General features: G+C 39.7%; 1 protein-coding gene across 1 annotated transcript; it reads left to right on the top strand.

The window, feature by feature from the left end:
* The first annotated feature begins 412 nt into the window (after nucleotides 1-412).
* LOC307147353 (uncharacterized protein) lies at nucleotides 413-17605 on the top strand. The gene is made up of 2 exons (XM_079852051.1): nucleotides 413-3972; nucleotides 15592-17605. The coding sequence occupies exons 1-2, from the start codon at nucleotides 1034-1036 to the stop codon at nucleotides 15641-15643; spliced, it is 2991 nt and encodes a 996-aa protein (XP_079708177.1). The 5' UTR covers nucleotides 413-1033; the 3' UTR covers nucleotides 15644-17605.
* Nucleotides 17606-18325: the final 720 nt, after the last annotated feature.

Below are 18325 nucleotides of genomic sequence, written 5' to 3'. Positions count from 1 at the left end.
CGCTTCCCACCACGGCTGTCACGAGCAATGCCACACAGAACGTTGGCACACTAAACCACATTTCAACTCCTAAGCCATTCATAGTAAGCCAACCTAGAATGCCCACCACCCAGTTATCATTTCCCCAGCACACTCCTGTCAACCTGCCATATACATCATTCTCTCATAACAAAGCCTATGGACAAATTCCGGTTTCAGAAAAAGTGAACCAACCTCAGACTTCCTACCTCAGCGGTTCAACGCAACAGCCACCCTCCACAGATCATGCAGGTATGAGTGAAATAGCCAGATACCTGGTGCGTCGTGAGCTTGTGAACTCAGGGCTTAGGAAGTTTGACGATCGACCGGAAAACTACTTGGCCTGGAAGTCATCATTTATGAATGCTCTAGAAGGACTATCGCTCACCCCTAGCGAGGAGCTTGATCTTCTGTCAAGGTGGCTAGGACCACAGTCCTCAGAACAAGTCAAAAGAGTGAGAGCTGTTCATGTCGCTGATCCAGCAGCCGGTCGTAGAATGGCATGGTGCCGTCTAGAAGAAAGCTTTGGGAGTGCTGAAATAATTGAGAAAACACTCTTTGATAAGCTGGATTGTTTCCCTAAAATCAGCAATAGAGAACCCCAAAAGTTAAGAGAACTTGCAGATCTGCTCAAAGAAGTGGAGTCGGCAAAGCTTGGAGGCTACTTACCCGGGCTCTCTTTCCTGGACACAGCGAGGGGCGTGGCACCTATTGTCAACAAACTTCCTCATAACCTCCAAGAAAAATGGATGTCTCAAGGGTCCCAATACAAGCTTCAGTTCCAGGTACCGTTTCCTCCATTCACATTTTTCACAGACTTTGTATGTAAGGAAGCCTACATGCGCAACGATCCAAGTTTTGCATTCCACTCATCTCCAACTGCCCCTGTAAAGCCTGAAAACTCAGTAAGAAGAGGCGGACCACTGAAAAGCTTCATCTCTACTCACAAAACTGAGATTGTACAAACAACCAGCTCTTCTGATTCGCCGAATAGTAAGCCTGATATAAACAGACAATGCCCCATTCACAAAAAAAACCCCATCCCTTCAAACGGTGCAGAACCTTTAGAGCTAAGAGCATTGAAGAACGGAAAATGTTTTTGAAGGAGCATAATATCTGCTTCAGATGTTGTTCTTCGAATGACCATGTGGCCAAAGACTGTGAAGCTGTCATACAGTGCACAGAGTGTGATAGTAACAAACATGTCACAGCCCTTCATCCTGGACCACCTCCATGGACACTGAAAGCACCCAGCACAGAGCATGGCGGGGAGAGAGAAAGTGCAAACCCTAACATTAACTCTAAATGCACCGAGGTCTGCGGGGATACTAATGGTTCACGGTCCTGTTCAAAAATCTGTCTTATCAAAGTTCACCCTAAGGGAGAGCCAGACAAATCACTGAACGTCTATGCTATTCTTGACGATCAAAGTAATCGTTCACTTGCCAGAGCTGAGTTTTTCGACTTCTTCAATCTCAAGAGCACAGAATTTCCCTACACTCTGCGCACATGCGCCGGAGTCACAGAAATGTCTGGGAGGCGGGCTATGGACTTCATCGCACGTCCTTTAGATGGCAGTCTTTCAGTCCCACTCCCTACGCTCATTGAGTGCAACTACATGCCCGAAGACAGGTCAGAGATACCCACTCCTGAAGCAGCAAAACACCACTCACATCTCAAATCTATTGCTCATCTCATCCCTCCTCTAGATCCAAATGCTCAAATACTTCTCCTTCTTGGACGTGATATCCTTCAAGTCCACAAGGTAAGAGAGCAACGCAATGGGCCACAAAATGCTCCCTATGCTCAAAGACTGGACCTAGGCTGGGTTGTGGTTGGTGAGGTGTGTCTTGGTGCTGCTCACAAGCCTTCAACTGTTAATGTTTACCGCACGAACATTCTAGAAGACGGGCGTCCATCTTACTTTAGTCCGTGTCCCAATAAACTCTACCTCAAGGAGAAGTTAACTGCACAGTCAAGTGTTAAAGCCTCTCTCCTTCACCAATTTTCTCCCAGCCCAATAGCCACCTCAGTCTTTGAAAGAATGGAAGATGATGAAAAAATAGCCCCTTCAATTGAGGATAGGCAGTTCATTCAGTTAATGGACAAAGAAATGTTCATGGATGACACTAACAGCTGGGTAGCACCCCTTCCTTTTCGTGCACTTAGACAACGGCTTCCAAACAACCGAGAGCAAGCCCTGAGCCGTTTCAACTCTCTCTGTCGCACACTACGTAAGAAACCTGAGATGAGAGAGCACTTCGTAGAGTTTATGCAGAAGGTCTTTGATAACAATCATGCCGAGCCAGCTCCTTCTGTGAACCCAGGGGAGGAGTGCTGGTACTTACCTTCCTTTGGTGTGTATCATCCACGCAAGCCTGGTCAAATTCGTGTAGTGTTCGACTCCAGCGCCCAGTTCCATGGCGTGTCTTTGAACGATGTGCTGTTAACAGGCCCAGATTTAAACAACAGTCTGCTAGGAGTCCTACTACGATTTAGGCACGAGCCAATAGCCATCACTGCGGACATTGAGCAAATGTTCCACAGTTTCATCGTCAGAGAGGATCATAGGAACTTTCTTCGCTTTCTGTGGTTCAAGAACAACGACATCTCTCAAAGCATGGTAGAATACCGCATGAAAGTCCACGTCTTCGGCAATAGCCCCTCCCCAGCTGTTGCCATTTATGGCCTCAGACGTGCTGCCATGTATGGTGAATTAGAGTTCGGTGCAGATGCGAGACGTTTTGTTGAAAGAGACTTCTATGTTGATGACGGACTAAAGTCACTTCCTTCCATCAACGAAGCTATCAGTTTGCTTAAGGCTACCAAAGATATGCTCGCTATCTCTAACCTAAGACTCCACAAAATAGAATCCAACAGCCCAGCTGTGATGCATGCATTCTCTCCAGCCGACTATGCCAAAGACTTAAAACATTTGAATCTAGACACTGATTCACCCCCTTTGCAGCGCAGTCTTGGCTTGAGTTGGGACCTTCAGAAGGATACATTTACATTCCACGTCAACCTCAGTGACAAGCCATTCACACGCAGAGGAGTCCTGGCAACTGTGAACAGCTTGTTTGACCCTCTCGGCATGGTGGCGCCAATCACCATCCAAGGGAAACTGCTACTTCGTGAACTTTCGAATGGGAAGTCAGACTGGGATGCCCCCCTCGCAGCCGAAAAGAAAACTGAATGGAACCTTTGGAAGGACTCGTTGCAAGATTTAGAGCAACTAAACATTTCCCGAACTTACACTCTAATGTCCATTTCCCACTCAGTAAAAAAGGAGATTCACGTCTTCTCAGACGCATCCGTTCAGAGCATATCTGCTGTCGCATATTTGAAGGTAACGGATCACGATGGGATGTGTCAAGTTGGATTCATTATGGGTAAAGCCAAGCTAGCCCCACAGACTGGACATACGATTCCCAGACTTGAACTGTGTGCGGCCGTCCTTGCAGTCGAAATAGCTGAACAAATCATCCAGGAGCTAGACATCAAACCAGACACCCTACTGTTCTACACAGACAGCAAAGTTGTATTGGGGTATATCTGCAACGAGACCCGACGCTTTTACGTGTACGTCAGTAACAGAGTTCAAAGAATTAGAAAATTCAGTCACCCAGAACAGTGGCTTTACATTCCAACCTCACAAAACCCTGCAGATGTTGCTACTAGACCAGTTCCTGCATGCCGTCTGACTGAAACAAACTGGCTCACCGGTCCTTCATTTCTGCAGCATCCTGCAACCACCCCGGTGAAAGAAGCTCCTTACAATCTTATTGACCCAGATACAGACGTGGAAGTGCGAGCACACGTCACCACATGCTTAAACCCTGATTCTGATCTTGGTTCTCACCGCTTTGAAAGATTTTCATCTTGGAGATCCTTAAGAAGAGCCGTAGCTTCTCTTATACACATCGCTCAGTCTTTCAGAAACAAAGAAAAGATGTAGAAAGAGAAGAATGTCCAGGGTGCTCAAGGAGTTCAAAAAAGTTTTTTTAGAAGGTGCTCTTTGGGGTCGGGAATTCAATGAATAATAATGGAAGAAAATCCAAGGCACTCTTCTTTTGGAAATTAATAAAAAGCCTTTATTAGACTGGCTATTTCATGTTAGAAAATTTTAAAAGACATGGGAAAAAAACAACCCACGCGTAGCGGCACAAACAGCCTTCTTCAGGGTATGTTTTACAATCAAACACTTTCCTCTTTTATAGGTGCTAATTAGATACACCTGAATGACAAATTGCATGCACATACAGAGAAGATCCACTAGGAGGTTGCATTACAAATTACATCAAAGAGAAAAGAAGAAGATAGAAGAAGAAAAAAAAAAAAAAAAAAAAAAAAAAAAAAAAAGAACATATGTACATACATACACATACTCATATACACAAGAAAAAAAAAAAAAAAAAAAAAAAAAAAAAAAGTACATACATACACACACATACTCATATACACATTGAAGGAAAAAAAAAAAAAAAAAAAAAAAAAAAAAAAAAAACATATGTACATACATAAACATACTCATATACACATAAAAAAAAAAAAAAAAAAAACATCACAAAAAAGGACTAAAATCTATTTCTTCATTCAACCCAGGGTATACTGTGGCCTGTAACTCATATATATAGAATGTTTCTCTCTGTAAAAGTAATTTTAAACGGTCACCACCCCGAATACTCTTTTCGATCGTTTCTAAACCCTCAACCATTAGGCCTTCTGGATTACTATTGTGCACATTTAGGAAATGTTTTGCCATGGGGTAATCTAAATTAGCTTTTCTAATGGCATTCTTATGCTCTGATACTCTGTCTTTGAGACGTCTCTTTGTCCGGCCAACATAAAAGCATCCACATTTGCATGATAACCTGTATACCACAAACGTGGTATTGCAATTAATGAATGTCTTTATGTTGTACCTCTTATCAGTCTTGAAATTACAGAAGTCTTTACATTCTTTAATACTAGAGCAATGGTTACAGAACCCACATCTGTAAGTACCTTTTAACTGTCTTTTAAGCCAAGTGGTCTGTTTTTTGGCAGGAAGATGACTAGATACTAGCCTATCTCGCAGAGTTGGAGCCTTCTTGAAGCTAATTTTTGGAGATGCAGAAAACACTTCTCTGAGAACAGGATCACTCTCAATGAGATTCCAATTTGAGTGTATGATCCTTTTTATGGGATTAGCCAAAGAGCTATATTCTGTCACAAAATAGGCCTGATTTTGTAAACAGGGTCGTTTTGTCTTCTTCTGGAATAGCTCTGGTCTAGGAATACACTGGGCTTTCTTATAAGCATTTTGTACAATTTCTGTGTGATAGCCCCTTTCTAAAAATCGGTTCGACAGGACTTTAGCTTGCACTTCATATTCATTATCAGTGTCACAAATACGTCTAAGGCGTTGGAACTGGCCAAAAGGTATATTGTTTTTTAGCCAATTAGGATGGAAACTATCTGCTTTTAACATCGTGTTCCTATCTGTTGTTTTACGATATACAGTAGTATGGAGTTTCTTATCTTTGCCAATAGAAATGGTTAGATCTAAAAAGTTAATACTAGTTTTGGAATGTTCCATACACAATTTTATATTCCTATCATTATTGTTCAAGTGATCATAAAATTGTAACAATTCATCATAAGAACCACCCCAGATCATAAGAATATCATCAATGTACCTCCCCCACCATTTTATCTTGTCACTGTAACTGTTTAAATAGACAAAATCCCTCTCCCACAGACCTAAAAAAAGGTTAGCATAGTTGGGGGCAAAACATGCACCCATCGCAGTGCCCCGAACCTGAATATGTAGTAGGTCCTGGAAAAGGAAAACATTATTTTTAAGTGTCCATTCAGTGAGCTGAACGATGAATTCGGAGGGAGGCAAAGAGTCTGAAGGTCTATTCACCAGGAAATGTTGTAAAGCTTTTAGTCCATCATTGTGAGCAATATTTGTGTACAGAGATTCCACATCAAATGTGACTAAAAAACAATTGTCTGTAACTCTCATATCGCTTAAGACCTTCAACACATGAGTGGTATCCTGTATATAGGAAGGAAGTTGTTGAGCCAATGGCTTAATGTGAAAGTCTATGAATTGCGAAGCTGGCTCTGTGAGTTAAAGACAGTTAAAAGGTACTTACAGATGTGGGTTCTGTAACCATTGCTCTAGTATTAAAGAATGTAAAGACTTCTGTAATTTCAAGACTGATAAGAGGTACAACATAAAGACATTCATTAATTGCAATACCACGTTTGTGGTATACAGGTTATCATGCAAATGTGGATGCTTTTATGTTGGCCGGACAAAGAGACGTCTCAAAGACAGAGTATCAGAGCATAAGAATGCCATTAGAAAAGCTAATTTAGATTACCCCATGGCAAAACATTTCCTAAATGTGCACAATAGTAATCCAGAAGGCCTAATGGTTGAGGGTTTAGAAACGATCGAAAAGAGTATTCGGGGTGGTGACCGTTTAAAATTACTTTTACAGAGAGAAACATTCTATATATATGAGTTACAGGCCACAGTATACCCTGGGTTGAATGAAGAAATAGATTTTAGTCCTTTTTTGTGATGTTTTTTTTTTTTTTTTTTTATGTGTATATGAGTATGTTTATGTATGTACATATGTTTTTTTTTTTTTTTTTTATTTATTTATTTTTTTTCCTTCAATGTGTATATGAGTATGTGTGTGTATGTATGTACTTTTTTTTTTTTTTTTTTTTTTTTTTTTTTTTTTTTTTTTCTTGTGTATATGAGTATGTGTATGTATGTACATATGTTCTTTTTTTTTTTTTTTTTTTTTTTTTTTTTTCTTCTTCTATCTTCTTCTTTTCTCTTTGATGTAATTTGTAATGCAACCTCCTAGTGGATCTTCTCTGTATGTGCATGCAATTTGTCATTCAGGTGTATCTAATTAGCACCTATAAAAGAGGAAAGTGTTTGATTGTAAAACATACCCTGAAGAAGGCTGTTTGTGCCGCTACGCGTGGGTTGTTTTTTTCCCATGTCTTTTAAAATTTTCTAACATGAAATAGCCAGTCTAATAAAGGCTTTTTATTAATTTCCAAAAGAAGAGTGCCTTGGATTTTCTTCCATTATTATTCATTGAATTCCCGACCCCAAAGAGCACCTTCTAAAAAAACTTTTTTGAACTCCTTGAGCACCCTGGACATTCTTCTCTTTCTAATTATTAAGCACTAGGGACGTGCTTTTTCTGGAGTTGCTCTGCTCGGATCCAGTGGGCATGGTGGAGTCGTATTATTAGCTCAAGATGGAGAATGGAAGATACAACGCAGCATTCTCATATTCGAATGAGCAAGCCAACAACATCATTGTAACTCAGTCTTTACTCGATGACACAACAAATTCTCCAGGAGCTGAGCCAGATGTGAGTAAAAAATATTTTGAACTCAAAAGAATGGCAGAAAAAGAGATTAAGCTTCATTGGAGTATCGTTAATCTGTCTGATTACTGGCGTGAGGGCCGCATTCCAAGAGGCCTTAGAATAAAAAAGTTCCCCTCGTTTGGCATAGAAGATACTGATTTCAGATCAAAATGGGAAGCCATTTTGAATAAATGCTCATTAGATCTGATTCTGCTAATCATTGAACATAGTAAGAAAGAAAAAGAAGTGGTTCAAGAAAAAATCAATGAGATAAAAGTACAAATCTCCGGCATGAGTAATGATGACACAAAACTGCCATTTGAAAATAAATTGAAACAGGACCTTGAGAAACTTGCAGATTGGGTCAGACAACAAAAGATCAAGAAATTTAAGAGAGATGAAAACGACTATAAAGATGACAGAGTGTACAAGTGGACTAGACCTAATCACAGAGATAGACAAAGACAGAGATCTGTGTCCTTCAATTTTACTACGAGCGATGAAGAATCCACTTCGATCTCCAATATGTCTTCACCAGCTGCTTCTACCATGTCTGATTTTTTGGACGAAAGACCCAAACCTATAAAACCCAACATAAAAAGAAGAAAACAAGGAGAGGCAGAAAACGGTCAAGGACAAAGACAACAACCATGGACTCTCAGGGACCGGAACAAGAACAGACGGTAATCAACCTATCAAAAACATCTCTTACCTCTGACCATGTGAGTGTGTTGTCCAAAGGACTTTCTTTTTCTCCCACTAACCACACTAATGTGTTTAATACCAAGGTGGATCTATTTAGATTCTATCGAAGTCTCCACCTTAAAGTTTGGTATCATCAATATAATCAGAAGAATGACTGCACAGCACAAAGATCTTCCTTTAGACCAAAATCATACTTCATGCCTCCAATTTCGAATGCGACTTTGACTGCTTTTACAAAAAAGGTGGATTATGATATTGAAAGATTATTTCTATCATCAAAGCAAACAAGTAGGGAAAATTTGACCAAATCCCAGAAACTTGCAATAGATCATCTGGCAAAGAATGAGTCTATAATTATAAAACCGGCTGATAAAGGAGGAGCAGTTGTAATAATGGACAGAGATAAGTATGTTGAAGAAGCCTTACGACAACTTAACAATCAAGACTACTATCAACGGCTGCGGTTCAATCCGATAGACAACATAAGAGATAAATTAAAAGCTCTGTTGCTCACAGCGAAGGATACTGGGTGGATTTCAAAACAGGAGCATGATTTCCTCCTATGTCAGCATCCTAGAATACCCACCTTCTATATGCTCCCAAAGATCCACAAGTCTCTCGAATCTCCTCCAGGCAGGCCCATCATATCGTCCAATGGTTCTCTCACAGAGCCAGCTTCGCAATTCATAGACTTTCACATTAAGCCATTGGCTCAACAACTTCCTTCCTATATACAGGATACCACTCATGTGTTGAAGGTCTTAAGCGATATGAGAGTTACAGACAATTGTTTTTTAGTCACATTTGATGTGGAATCTCTGTACACAAATATTGCTCACAATGATGGACTAAAAGCTTTACAACATTTCCTGGTGAATAGACCTTCAGACTCTTTGCCTCCCTCCGAATTCATCGTTCAGCTCACTGAATGGACACTTAAAAATAATGTTTTCCTTTTCCAGGACCTACTACATATTCAGGTTCGGGGCACTGCGATGGGTGCATGTTTTGCCCCCAACTATGCTAACCTTTTTTTAGGTCTGTGGGAGAGGGATTTTGTCTATTTAAACAGTTACAGTGACAAGATAAAATGGTGGGGGAGGTACATTGATGATATTCTTATGATCTGGGGTGGTTCTTATGATGAATTGTTACAATTTTATGATCACTTGAACAATAATGATAGGAATATAAAATTGTGTATGGAACATTCCAAAACTAGTATTAACTTTTTAGATCTAACCATTTCTATTGGCAAAGATAAGAAACTCCATACTACTGTATATCGTAAAACAACAGATAGGAACACGATGTTAAAAGCAGATAGTTTCCATCCTAATTGGCTAAAAAACAATATACCTTTTGGCCAGTTCCAACGCCTTAGACGTATTTGTGACACTGATAATGAATATGAAGTGCAAGCTAAAGTCCTGTCGAACCGATTTTTAGAAAGGGGCTATCACACAGAAATTGTACAAAATGCTTATAAGAAAGCCCAGTGTATTCCTAGACCAGAGCTATTCCAGAAGAAGACAAAACGACCCTGTTTACAAAATCAGGCCTATTTTGTGACAGAATATAGCTCTTTGGCTAATCCCATAAAAAGGATCATACACTCAAATTGGAATCTCATTGAGAGTGATCCTGTTCTCAGAGAAGTGTTTTCTGCATCTCCAAAAATTAGCTTCAAGAAGGCTCCAACTCTGCGAGATAGGCTAGTATCTAGTCATCTTCCTGCCAAAAAACAGACCACTTGGCTTAAAAGACAGTTAAAAGGTACTTACAGATGTGGGTTCTGTAACCATTGCTCTAGTATTAAAGAATGTAAAGACTTCTGTAATTTCAAGACTGATAAGAGGTACAACATAAAGACATTCATTAATTGCAATACCACGTTTGTGGTATACAGGTTATCATGCAAATGTGGATGCTTTTATGTTGGCCGGACAAAGAGACGTCTCAAAGACAGAGTATCAGAGCATAAGAATGCCATTAGAAAAGCTAATTTAGATTACCCCATGGCAAAACATTTCCTAAATGTGCACAATAGTAATCCAGAAGGCCTAATGGTTGAGGGTTTAGAAACGATCGAAAAGAGTATTCGGGGTGGTGACCGTTTAAAATTACTTTTACAGAGAGAAACATTCTATATATATGAGTTACAGGCCACAGTATACCCTGGGTTGAATGAAGAAATAGATTTTAGTCCTTTTTTGTGATGTTTTTTTTTTTTTTTTTTTTATGTGTATATGAGTATGTTTATGTATGTACATATGTTTTTTTTTTTTTTTTTTTTTTATTTTTTTTTTTCCTTCAATGTGTATATGAGTATGTGTGTGTATGTATGTACTTTTTTTTTTTTTTTTTTTTTTTTTTTTTTTTTTTTTTTCTTGTGTATATGAGTATGTGAGGAGCTCTTTTCCAAAACGGGATAAATCCATTTCAGTAGTTTTCAGGAAAATTACATTTTTTACCTAGACCCACACATTTTGTGAATATTCAATTTATCCTGTTAAAATGTTTTTTTTTGGCTCAGTCTGAACATGTTGAACAATGATTATTAAATCAAACAACAATTTTGTTGATGATAAATTCAAAGTTAATTTATTTATTTTTCAAAACGGCATAAATCCATCAACTTTTGGAAAAAAATGATGGTTTGTCTTTTACAAAACAAACAAACAAGAGAACGTGCAACATATAATCAGGTACTCATAGTATAGATTAATATAAATTAAATAAGTGCAAATGCATGAAATAAATAAAAGCCAAATAAAATAAATAGTAAAATAAAATAAATAGTAAAATAAAATAAATAGTAAAAATAAAATAAATATTTCCAGTGACATGTTCTAATATTGTCCACCACATAAAACAAATAATTAAAAAATAACACGCATACAAATACCAGTCCTTAAATACAACAATGTTAAAAATACATTCAAATCATTTAGTAACACATTTAGGCTAATAGTCATTCGGTGCCGAACCTGAAAAAAGTAATAGTTTTTTTTTTTTTTAAAGTTATTAAGTAATACATTTAGAGTCATTTTTAGTAAAGTGTCAAACCTGTAACAAGTAGGACCAATATGTCCACTACATATGCATGAAAAAAAACAAATTATTAAAAATATTCAATAATAACGATATTCAATAGGCAAGTCAGTCAGTAATAAATTAAAATAAATACAAACATTGGCAATTCAGTAAAGTGTCTAACCCCATTGTCTGCTTTACATAAAACAAATCACATAGTGTGTGTGTATGTCCTTTGAATATGTGAGAGGAGAGAGCCAGTGAGTGTGTGTGTGTGTGTGTGTGTGTGTGTGTGTGTGTGTGACACCCACGAGAGAGAGAGAGTGAGTGAGTGAGTGAGTGTGAGGGTGTGAAAGAGAGAGTCTTTTTTTTGGGGTGTAATGTGTCAAGCCTATAACAAGTAGGACCAATTTGTCCAACAAATATGCATGAAAAACATTCAATATTCAATAATGCATTCAATAGTGCAATACATTCAGTAAGGCATACAGTAAAGTGTCGAACCTGTAAAACAGTTGTCTGCTATACATCTAAAAAAAAAATCACATAGTGTCTGTGTGTGAGATGTGCTTTGAGTGTGTAAGAAGACAGAGAGAGAGAGAGAGAGAGGGTGTGTGTGTGTGGATCACTCGTCATCACTCAGGCCTGCATTGTCAGTCACCTGATACAGTGCATCATCATAAAAAGCCCTCACAGCATCAGACACACCTATTGCTCCTAATAGTGCCAGCACATCTTTCTTTTTTGCGGCCTTGACAGAGCTTTGCTTTGGAAGTACTTCAGGTTTCAGGTCAGCCCACCGCTTGCCCCGCTTTAACACACTATGGAAACAATACTCCCCGTTGTAAGTCGTCTTTACACCCACCTTGTTGGTACTCAAGTCAAGCATTCGTGCTTCACTGATTTTAAAGCTCCTCTGAGCCCTAACACAGTAATTTGAGGCTGACCTGTAATCAAACGCCTCCCAGTCTGTGCCATAAACATGAACGTTGCCAAATTGCTGCAGGATGGCGTGGTATTCCTGTGGTAGCAGAATTGTGTCCATTTTCCTGATCTTCTGCTCAATTCTGCCAAAGACTCGGTCTGCAGGGAGATAACTGTGGCCCCGTACTGGAAAGGTGTGCTCTATGCCAAGGTTGGGGAAAAGCTGCCGAAGTTCCATCAGCATGGACACCATGCTCATGTTCTTGTTCTGCCCAAAACAAGAGTCACTGAACAGCCGAAGCCCCCTGGATCTGCTGACTTTGTCCTGAAGTTGAACCTTGAGGCAGTCATTCAGCGCAGAAGCAATCATATTGCTGTCTTTGCTACCCTCATTCTCCTGCCACACATACAGATGGACATCATCTTTTTCCTGGTAACTGTTCTCCCCATGGTGCACAACCACACCAAACAGGTACAGATACATCTGGCGTGAGTAATAGGCCTGTCCTATCGCGGTTTTTGGAAGCACCAGGTTTTGCATCATATCAAAACAGAGGGTCACATGACCTTCAGCAACCCTGCCTAACATGTCATAAAAAACGCGCGCTCTGCGACGATGCAAGATGAATGATGCCGATTCCATCCTCTTCTCTGTGTCAGTAAGGTTTGGGTCTGTAATCCTGATCTTGTACTTGGCACAATCAGCGCATGCATCTGTAGCTGGGTGACCGAAGCCAAGATTGAATTCTTTGGAAAAAACAGAATAATAGAGGGAATAGCTGGTTTGAGCATGGCTCTGAGCCTCAAAGAGCTCATGCATCTTGTGCACATTCAGGTCACTGGGGAGATACTTGCGGCCTGGTGCTCCTCTCCGGCCATAATGGCTGGCTCTGCAGGTGAAAGACTGTATGTGCTCAACAATGAGTTGCCTTCTCCTTGCATGCTCCTCACTGTGTCGTGCACCACCTCTTCTCTCTGGGCGAGCCTCAGCAGTCTCAGCATAATATTGAGCCACCCGGGACACACGGCCTTTGCCGATGCCTGTGAAAGTAAATTATTTAGATTGTCATATACATTGGAGCCAGTATGAAATAAACAGAATTACACACAACTAACTATTACTCCCTCCCCCTTTCAGTTTTCTCCTTAGCAGGGGTTAGGAACTGCTTTTGCTTAACATATCACCTTTCACACACACATCTCTCTCTCTCTCTCTAAATACAATCAGCTTTATTGGCATGACAAAAAAAAAAAAAAAAAATACATTTTGTATTGCCAAAGCATCAAAACCTCATAGAAAATGTGTGTGTGAGCCCTGCTCTATAGCAATGACATACCATGTAACAACAACATAATGTCCAATCATATGCAACAACAATCACATCTTTGCACATATCCCTGCACTGTTTACTGGCTGCATTTTGTACTTTTGCACTATCACTACACACAATCTACCATAGCACCTTATCATGGTCAGTGTATCAAAGGCCAGTCTATCTATCAGTAGGCTAGTAGAACTATTCAGTACTTTAAATGTCACGTTAGCCAGGGCTGCCAACTTTTGAGTTTAGCTTGGAGTGAGATTTTTTTTTTTTTTTTTTTTTTAATGACTGGTAGGATACAGTTTTTATTATTGCTTGACAACAATTTCAAGATTTAAATTCCATTCTTGTGATTTGATTCCGATTTTGATTCAATATTGACTAATTTGGATACATGTTTATTTTAAATTTTATTTAAAAAAATAATCTCACCTAATGCTGTAAACATAGAGGGCCCAATCTGCTGGTATTATTAAAGGTTAAAAATAACAAATTAAATATAATGCAGTTTTTGTTATAATAACAATTATTTAATGACATAAGTAAAAATATAATAAATATGTAATATAGTGCTCAGCAAAATCTCCTCTCTAGCTATTTTTTCTATTCAGTTAACATGCTATGGTCATTAAATGGCTTTCCTGAGGTAAATGTAACGTTATGTGACATAATTGTTCTCCTGCTGTTATATTGGCCTCTTTCCGTGGTTGAAAAACACTAATTGGTCGATATTATGTATACTTTCGGTAAGTTGTACTGCATCTTTAAATAAAAAAGTAACAGATGATGGGTTCACTTGCACTTGAACTTGAACTGAGGCGCTCAGCGATCTGTCACGTCACATCACATTTACAAGCGCCAAACGTATTTTTGTCTGAATTTCGTAATAAAATTGACGAAATCTAAGAGCTGAGAATTAGTTTAATATTAAAAGTACCTCTTTGCTCCGCAATTTTTCTGTGCGTGAGAGTTGGCAGCCCTGCCGTTAGCAGGCTTCTTACAGGAAAATATCTTTATCGCGAGGGTGAAACCTACAAAACGGTATTATACTAGTCAATTCTGAAACGAAAGTTGTACTCACCAAACACTTTTATGAAGGTCGCCTTGCAAACGGGCACTTTCTCCGGATGTCTGTTGCACAAAAGACTGTACTTAACAGATACGTTCCGGTCTTTTTGTTTGTTAATGTCCTGGACTTTCGGACGCTTCCTTGTCACTTGCGTGATGTCCAGGAGATGAAGTATGGCCTGGTCCTGGTCAACCTTGTTTGGTTTTTCATAAAAATAGTTGAAATTTACCATCAGATCGTCCGGCGACAGCCTCTCGGCCTGACAGAAACCTTTGGCGGCAGCTTTGTGTTGACATCCCACTGTTGGTATTAACGCGCCACCCGAGTGACGAACCTTCTTTTTTTGTTGTTTTTTGTGATTTTCTTTGTCCAGTCTGCGTTTTCTACCCCCTGGTGTAGGTCTCACTGGCTCATCAAGGCCATCAAAAGTGTTACTACAGTTTAAAGCACTCATTTTGAGGAATGAATGAACATAAACAAAGTAACAAACCTCTGTTCAGATCGCCGCCTATTTGGATTGCGTAGAACGCTCACCGAATTCTGATTGGTCGAGAGGATATATCCCGTTTAGGCTAAAAATAGGTTCGGCGCTTATCTCGTTTTGGAAAGAAACTGCATTTTGCAGTACATTTTAAACAAGGAAATATAGCGATTTGTCATGAAACGTTGATGGAGCAGTTAATAGGTTCAGTACACAGCAAAATGACATGACAAACTCATTTTTTTTAAAAATGGCGTTTATCCCGTTTTGGAAAAGAGCTCTTCATGTGTATGTATGTACATATGTTCTTTTTTTTTTTTTTTTTTTTTTTTTTTTTTTTTCTTCTTCTATCTTCTTCTTTTCTCTTTGATGTAATTTGTAATGCAACCTCCTAGTGGATCTTCTCTGTATGTGCATGCAATTTGTCATTCAGGTGTATCTAATTAGCACCTATAAAAGAGGAAAGTGTTTGATTGTAAAACATACCCTGAAGAAGGCTGTTTGTGCCGCTACGCGTGGGTTGTTTTTTTCCCATGTCTTTTAAAATTTTCTAACATGAAATAGCCAGTCTAATAAAGGCTTTTTATTAATTTCCAAAAGAAGAGTGCCTTGGATTTTCTTCCATTATTAAACAAAGAAAAGATGTGTTGCGGCTGGCACCACTGCAAAAGTTCGTACATGCCCGAGTTACTGACTCGAGCTGAAAGGGTCATCATCAGGAGTGCACAACGAGAAGCTTATAAAGAAGAAATCACTTGTCTGGAAAATGAGAGAGATGTTTTCAAGCAGAGTTCCCTTAAGAGGCTTAACCCTGTCCTGGAGGATGGACTTCTAAGAATTGGAGGCAGACTGGAACATTCCACACTCCTCAGCAGTGAGAAACACCCTCTCATCATACCTGGCCATAGTTACATAGCAACCCTCCTAATAAATCATCACCATGAGAAAGTAAATCATCAAGGTCGAATCTTCACAGAAGGAGAAATCCGGACTGGAGGATTCTGGATAGTTGGAGCAAAAAGACACATCAACAGTATCCTCCGCAAGTGCGTCATTTGCCGCAAACAGAGAGGTAAAACAGCTGAACAAAAAATGGCAGACCTCCCTCCTGACCGCATCAGCACAGAACCACCCTTTACTAATGTCGGCTTGGACGTGTTCGGCCCTTGGAATGTATCAGCACGCCGTACCCGTGGAGGTCAGGCCTACAGTAAAAGATAGTAAAAGGGCAGTAATATTCACATGTTTATCCGTGTGAGCCATTCATATCGAACTGATAGAGTCAATGGACACATCAAGTTTCATTAACGCGCTTCGCCGCTTCTGCGCCATGCGAGGCCCGGCTAAGATTATACGATCCGACTGTGGCACTAATTTCCAAGGAGCGTGCAGAGAGCTGAATATGCTTGTGGTCTCGACTAAAGATTCAAGCGTGACCAAATACCTCAGTGAAGAAGGTTGCAAATGGATCTTTAACCCACCTCATTCATCTCACATGGGAGGAGCATGGGAGAGGATGATCGGACTTTCCAGACGGATCTTAGACTCCATGCTTCCTCAAATCAGCTCCTCGCATCTGACTCACGAAATGCTGTCAACTCTAATGGCCGAAGTGTGTGCTATTATCAATGCAAGACCCCTCGTATCCGTTTCAACTGACCCTGAGTCACCTCTTCTCCTCACTCCAGCAATGATCCTCACCCAAAAGGTGTGTACCCCGTACGGACCTCCAGGACCCTTTGAAGGTACCGACCTATATCGGAAACAGTGGAAAAGAGTGCAATATCTCGCCAGCATATTCTGGGAAAGGTGGAGGCGCGAATACCTTGCATCCCTTCAGTCTCGCAAGAAATGGCAAGACAACAAGCCTAATATCAAAGAAGGAGACCTGGTCCTCATGAAAGATGATCAGGTGAAAAGGAATGAATGGCCAATGGCTTTGGTCACCAAAGCTATTTCTGGCACAGATGGCAGAGTCAGAAAACTGGAGCTGAAAGTCACTAAGAGTGGTACTGCTAAAACATTCTTTAGACCTATTACAGAGGTTGTTTTGCTTATGTGTTAAGTTACCTTGTGAATATGTATTCACTGGTTGAGAATTCAAGAATGGCATTATGCTTAATACCAGACGGGGAGTATTATGTCATTTCTAACATTAATCATTTTTCGCCACTAGATGGCGCTGTTTGCCATAGGTTTAGTTAAACTTCTCTTGGAAAAACTTTATTTGTTATGCTTCATAGCTACAATCACGCAAAGCTCATCAGCCATTTTCCAGTTCTGCGCAGCAGAGAGATCGCGTTCTCTTTTCTTCCGATTCCAGTTTGTTGTGTAAAGTCCAGAGAAGCTTTGCTTGTAAGTTTATTGAATATAATTGTTATTTTATATACTTTGTGTCTGTATCATATTAAAATGTATATATTAGACGCACGTTAGTGGTGACGCAGGCATTATGCGGACATTTCAGGAGATCGCCATGTGATCACTTAACATCTAGTGTAATTTTCCGATATTAATGTAAACATTGTGTAAAGAGTTTTGAATATTGTTTCTTTATATTTAAATTAGCATTTTTGTATTTCTTTTTCAGTTTCACAAAGTAATGTAACATTGAGAGAAATAACATGATTACACTCAAGTAAAGAAGAAAATTGACATCCTCTGAGTGGTCATTGAAGCCTCTTCATCACGTTACAATGTTTAGCTATCTGTATATGCATGCCCAACGCACACGCATGCAGAGGACAGAATAGGTTTCATCATTTTTTTTCGCACTGACTTGTTTGAATGATGGACCTTGACCTTCTGCTCCACCTCCTTTAGCCCAACAATATTTTATTGAGTGGCCACGCTTTCCACAGTTGGTGCAGAAAATCATCCTCTTCTTTGTGTCCATGTTTTATTGAGCTGTTGCCACTCCTCTTCGATTTGGCTTGTTTCCTTCTTCCTTGTTTGATCTCATAGCCATCTCTAAGCGGCCAGCCCATTGCATAATTTGATCAAATGTCTCACCTGGATTGACTCCAAGTGATAAGGCTTGTTGGTATTTTGTGCTAAGTCCATCCACAAGTGTGTCAGTGAACTGCACATCATCTCTGTCAGGTTGTTTCTTAGCACAGAGAGCCCATCTCTCGTAAGCATTCCACTTACGCAGAGCATATTCATCTGGAGATTCATCATCCTTTTGCTTAATCAATGTCACTAATGTGAAAGGAATTTTTCTGCTGCCCAAGATTTCTTGGATTTCTTTTCGAAACACATCTAATGCTTGCCAAAGACCCAGGGGTCGCCCCTGGTCATCAACCCACAAATTTATCCATTGGGCTGTGGTTATCGAAGCTGGCAAGCGTTCCCATCTGTCTCTTGGGATTTTAGC

This window comes from Squalius cephalus (genome assembly GCF_949319135.1).
Source record: "Squalius cephalus genome assembly, chromosome: 19".
In the NCBI taxonomy this organism is placed as follows: domain Eukaryota; kingdom Metazoa; phylum Chordata; class Actinopteri; order Cypriniformes; family Leuciscidae; genus Squalius; species Squalius cephalus.
Note: the sequence above shows the minus strand (reverse complement) of the source record. Positions and strands in the feature narration are given on the sequence as shown.

Bases quoted from the DNA above. Each gene is read 5' to 3' on its own strand.
- LOC307147353 (XM_079852051.1), top strand. From the start codon at position 1,034: ATGCCCCATTCACAAAAAAAACCCCATCCCTTCAAACGGTGCAGAACC. The intron at 3,973-15,591 runs GTAGAAAGAGAA...AACAAAGAAAAG, and splicing joins TTCAGAAACAAAGAAAAGAT to ATGTGTTGCGGCTGGCACCA.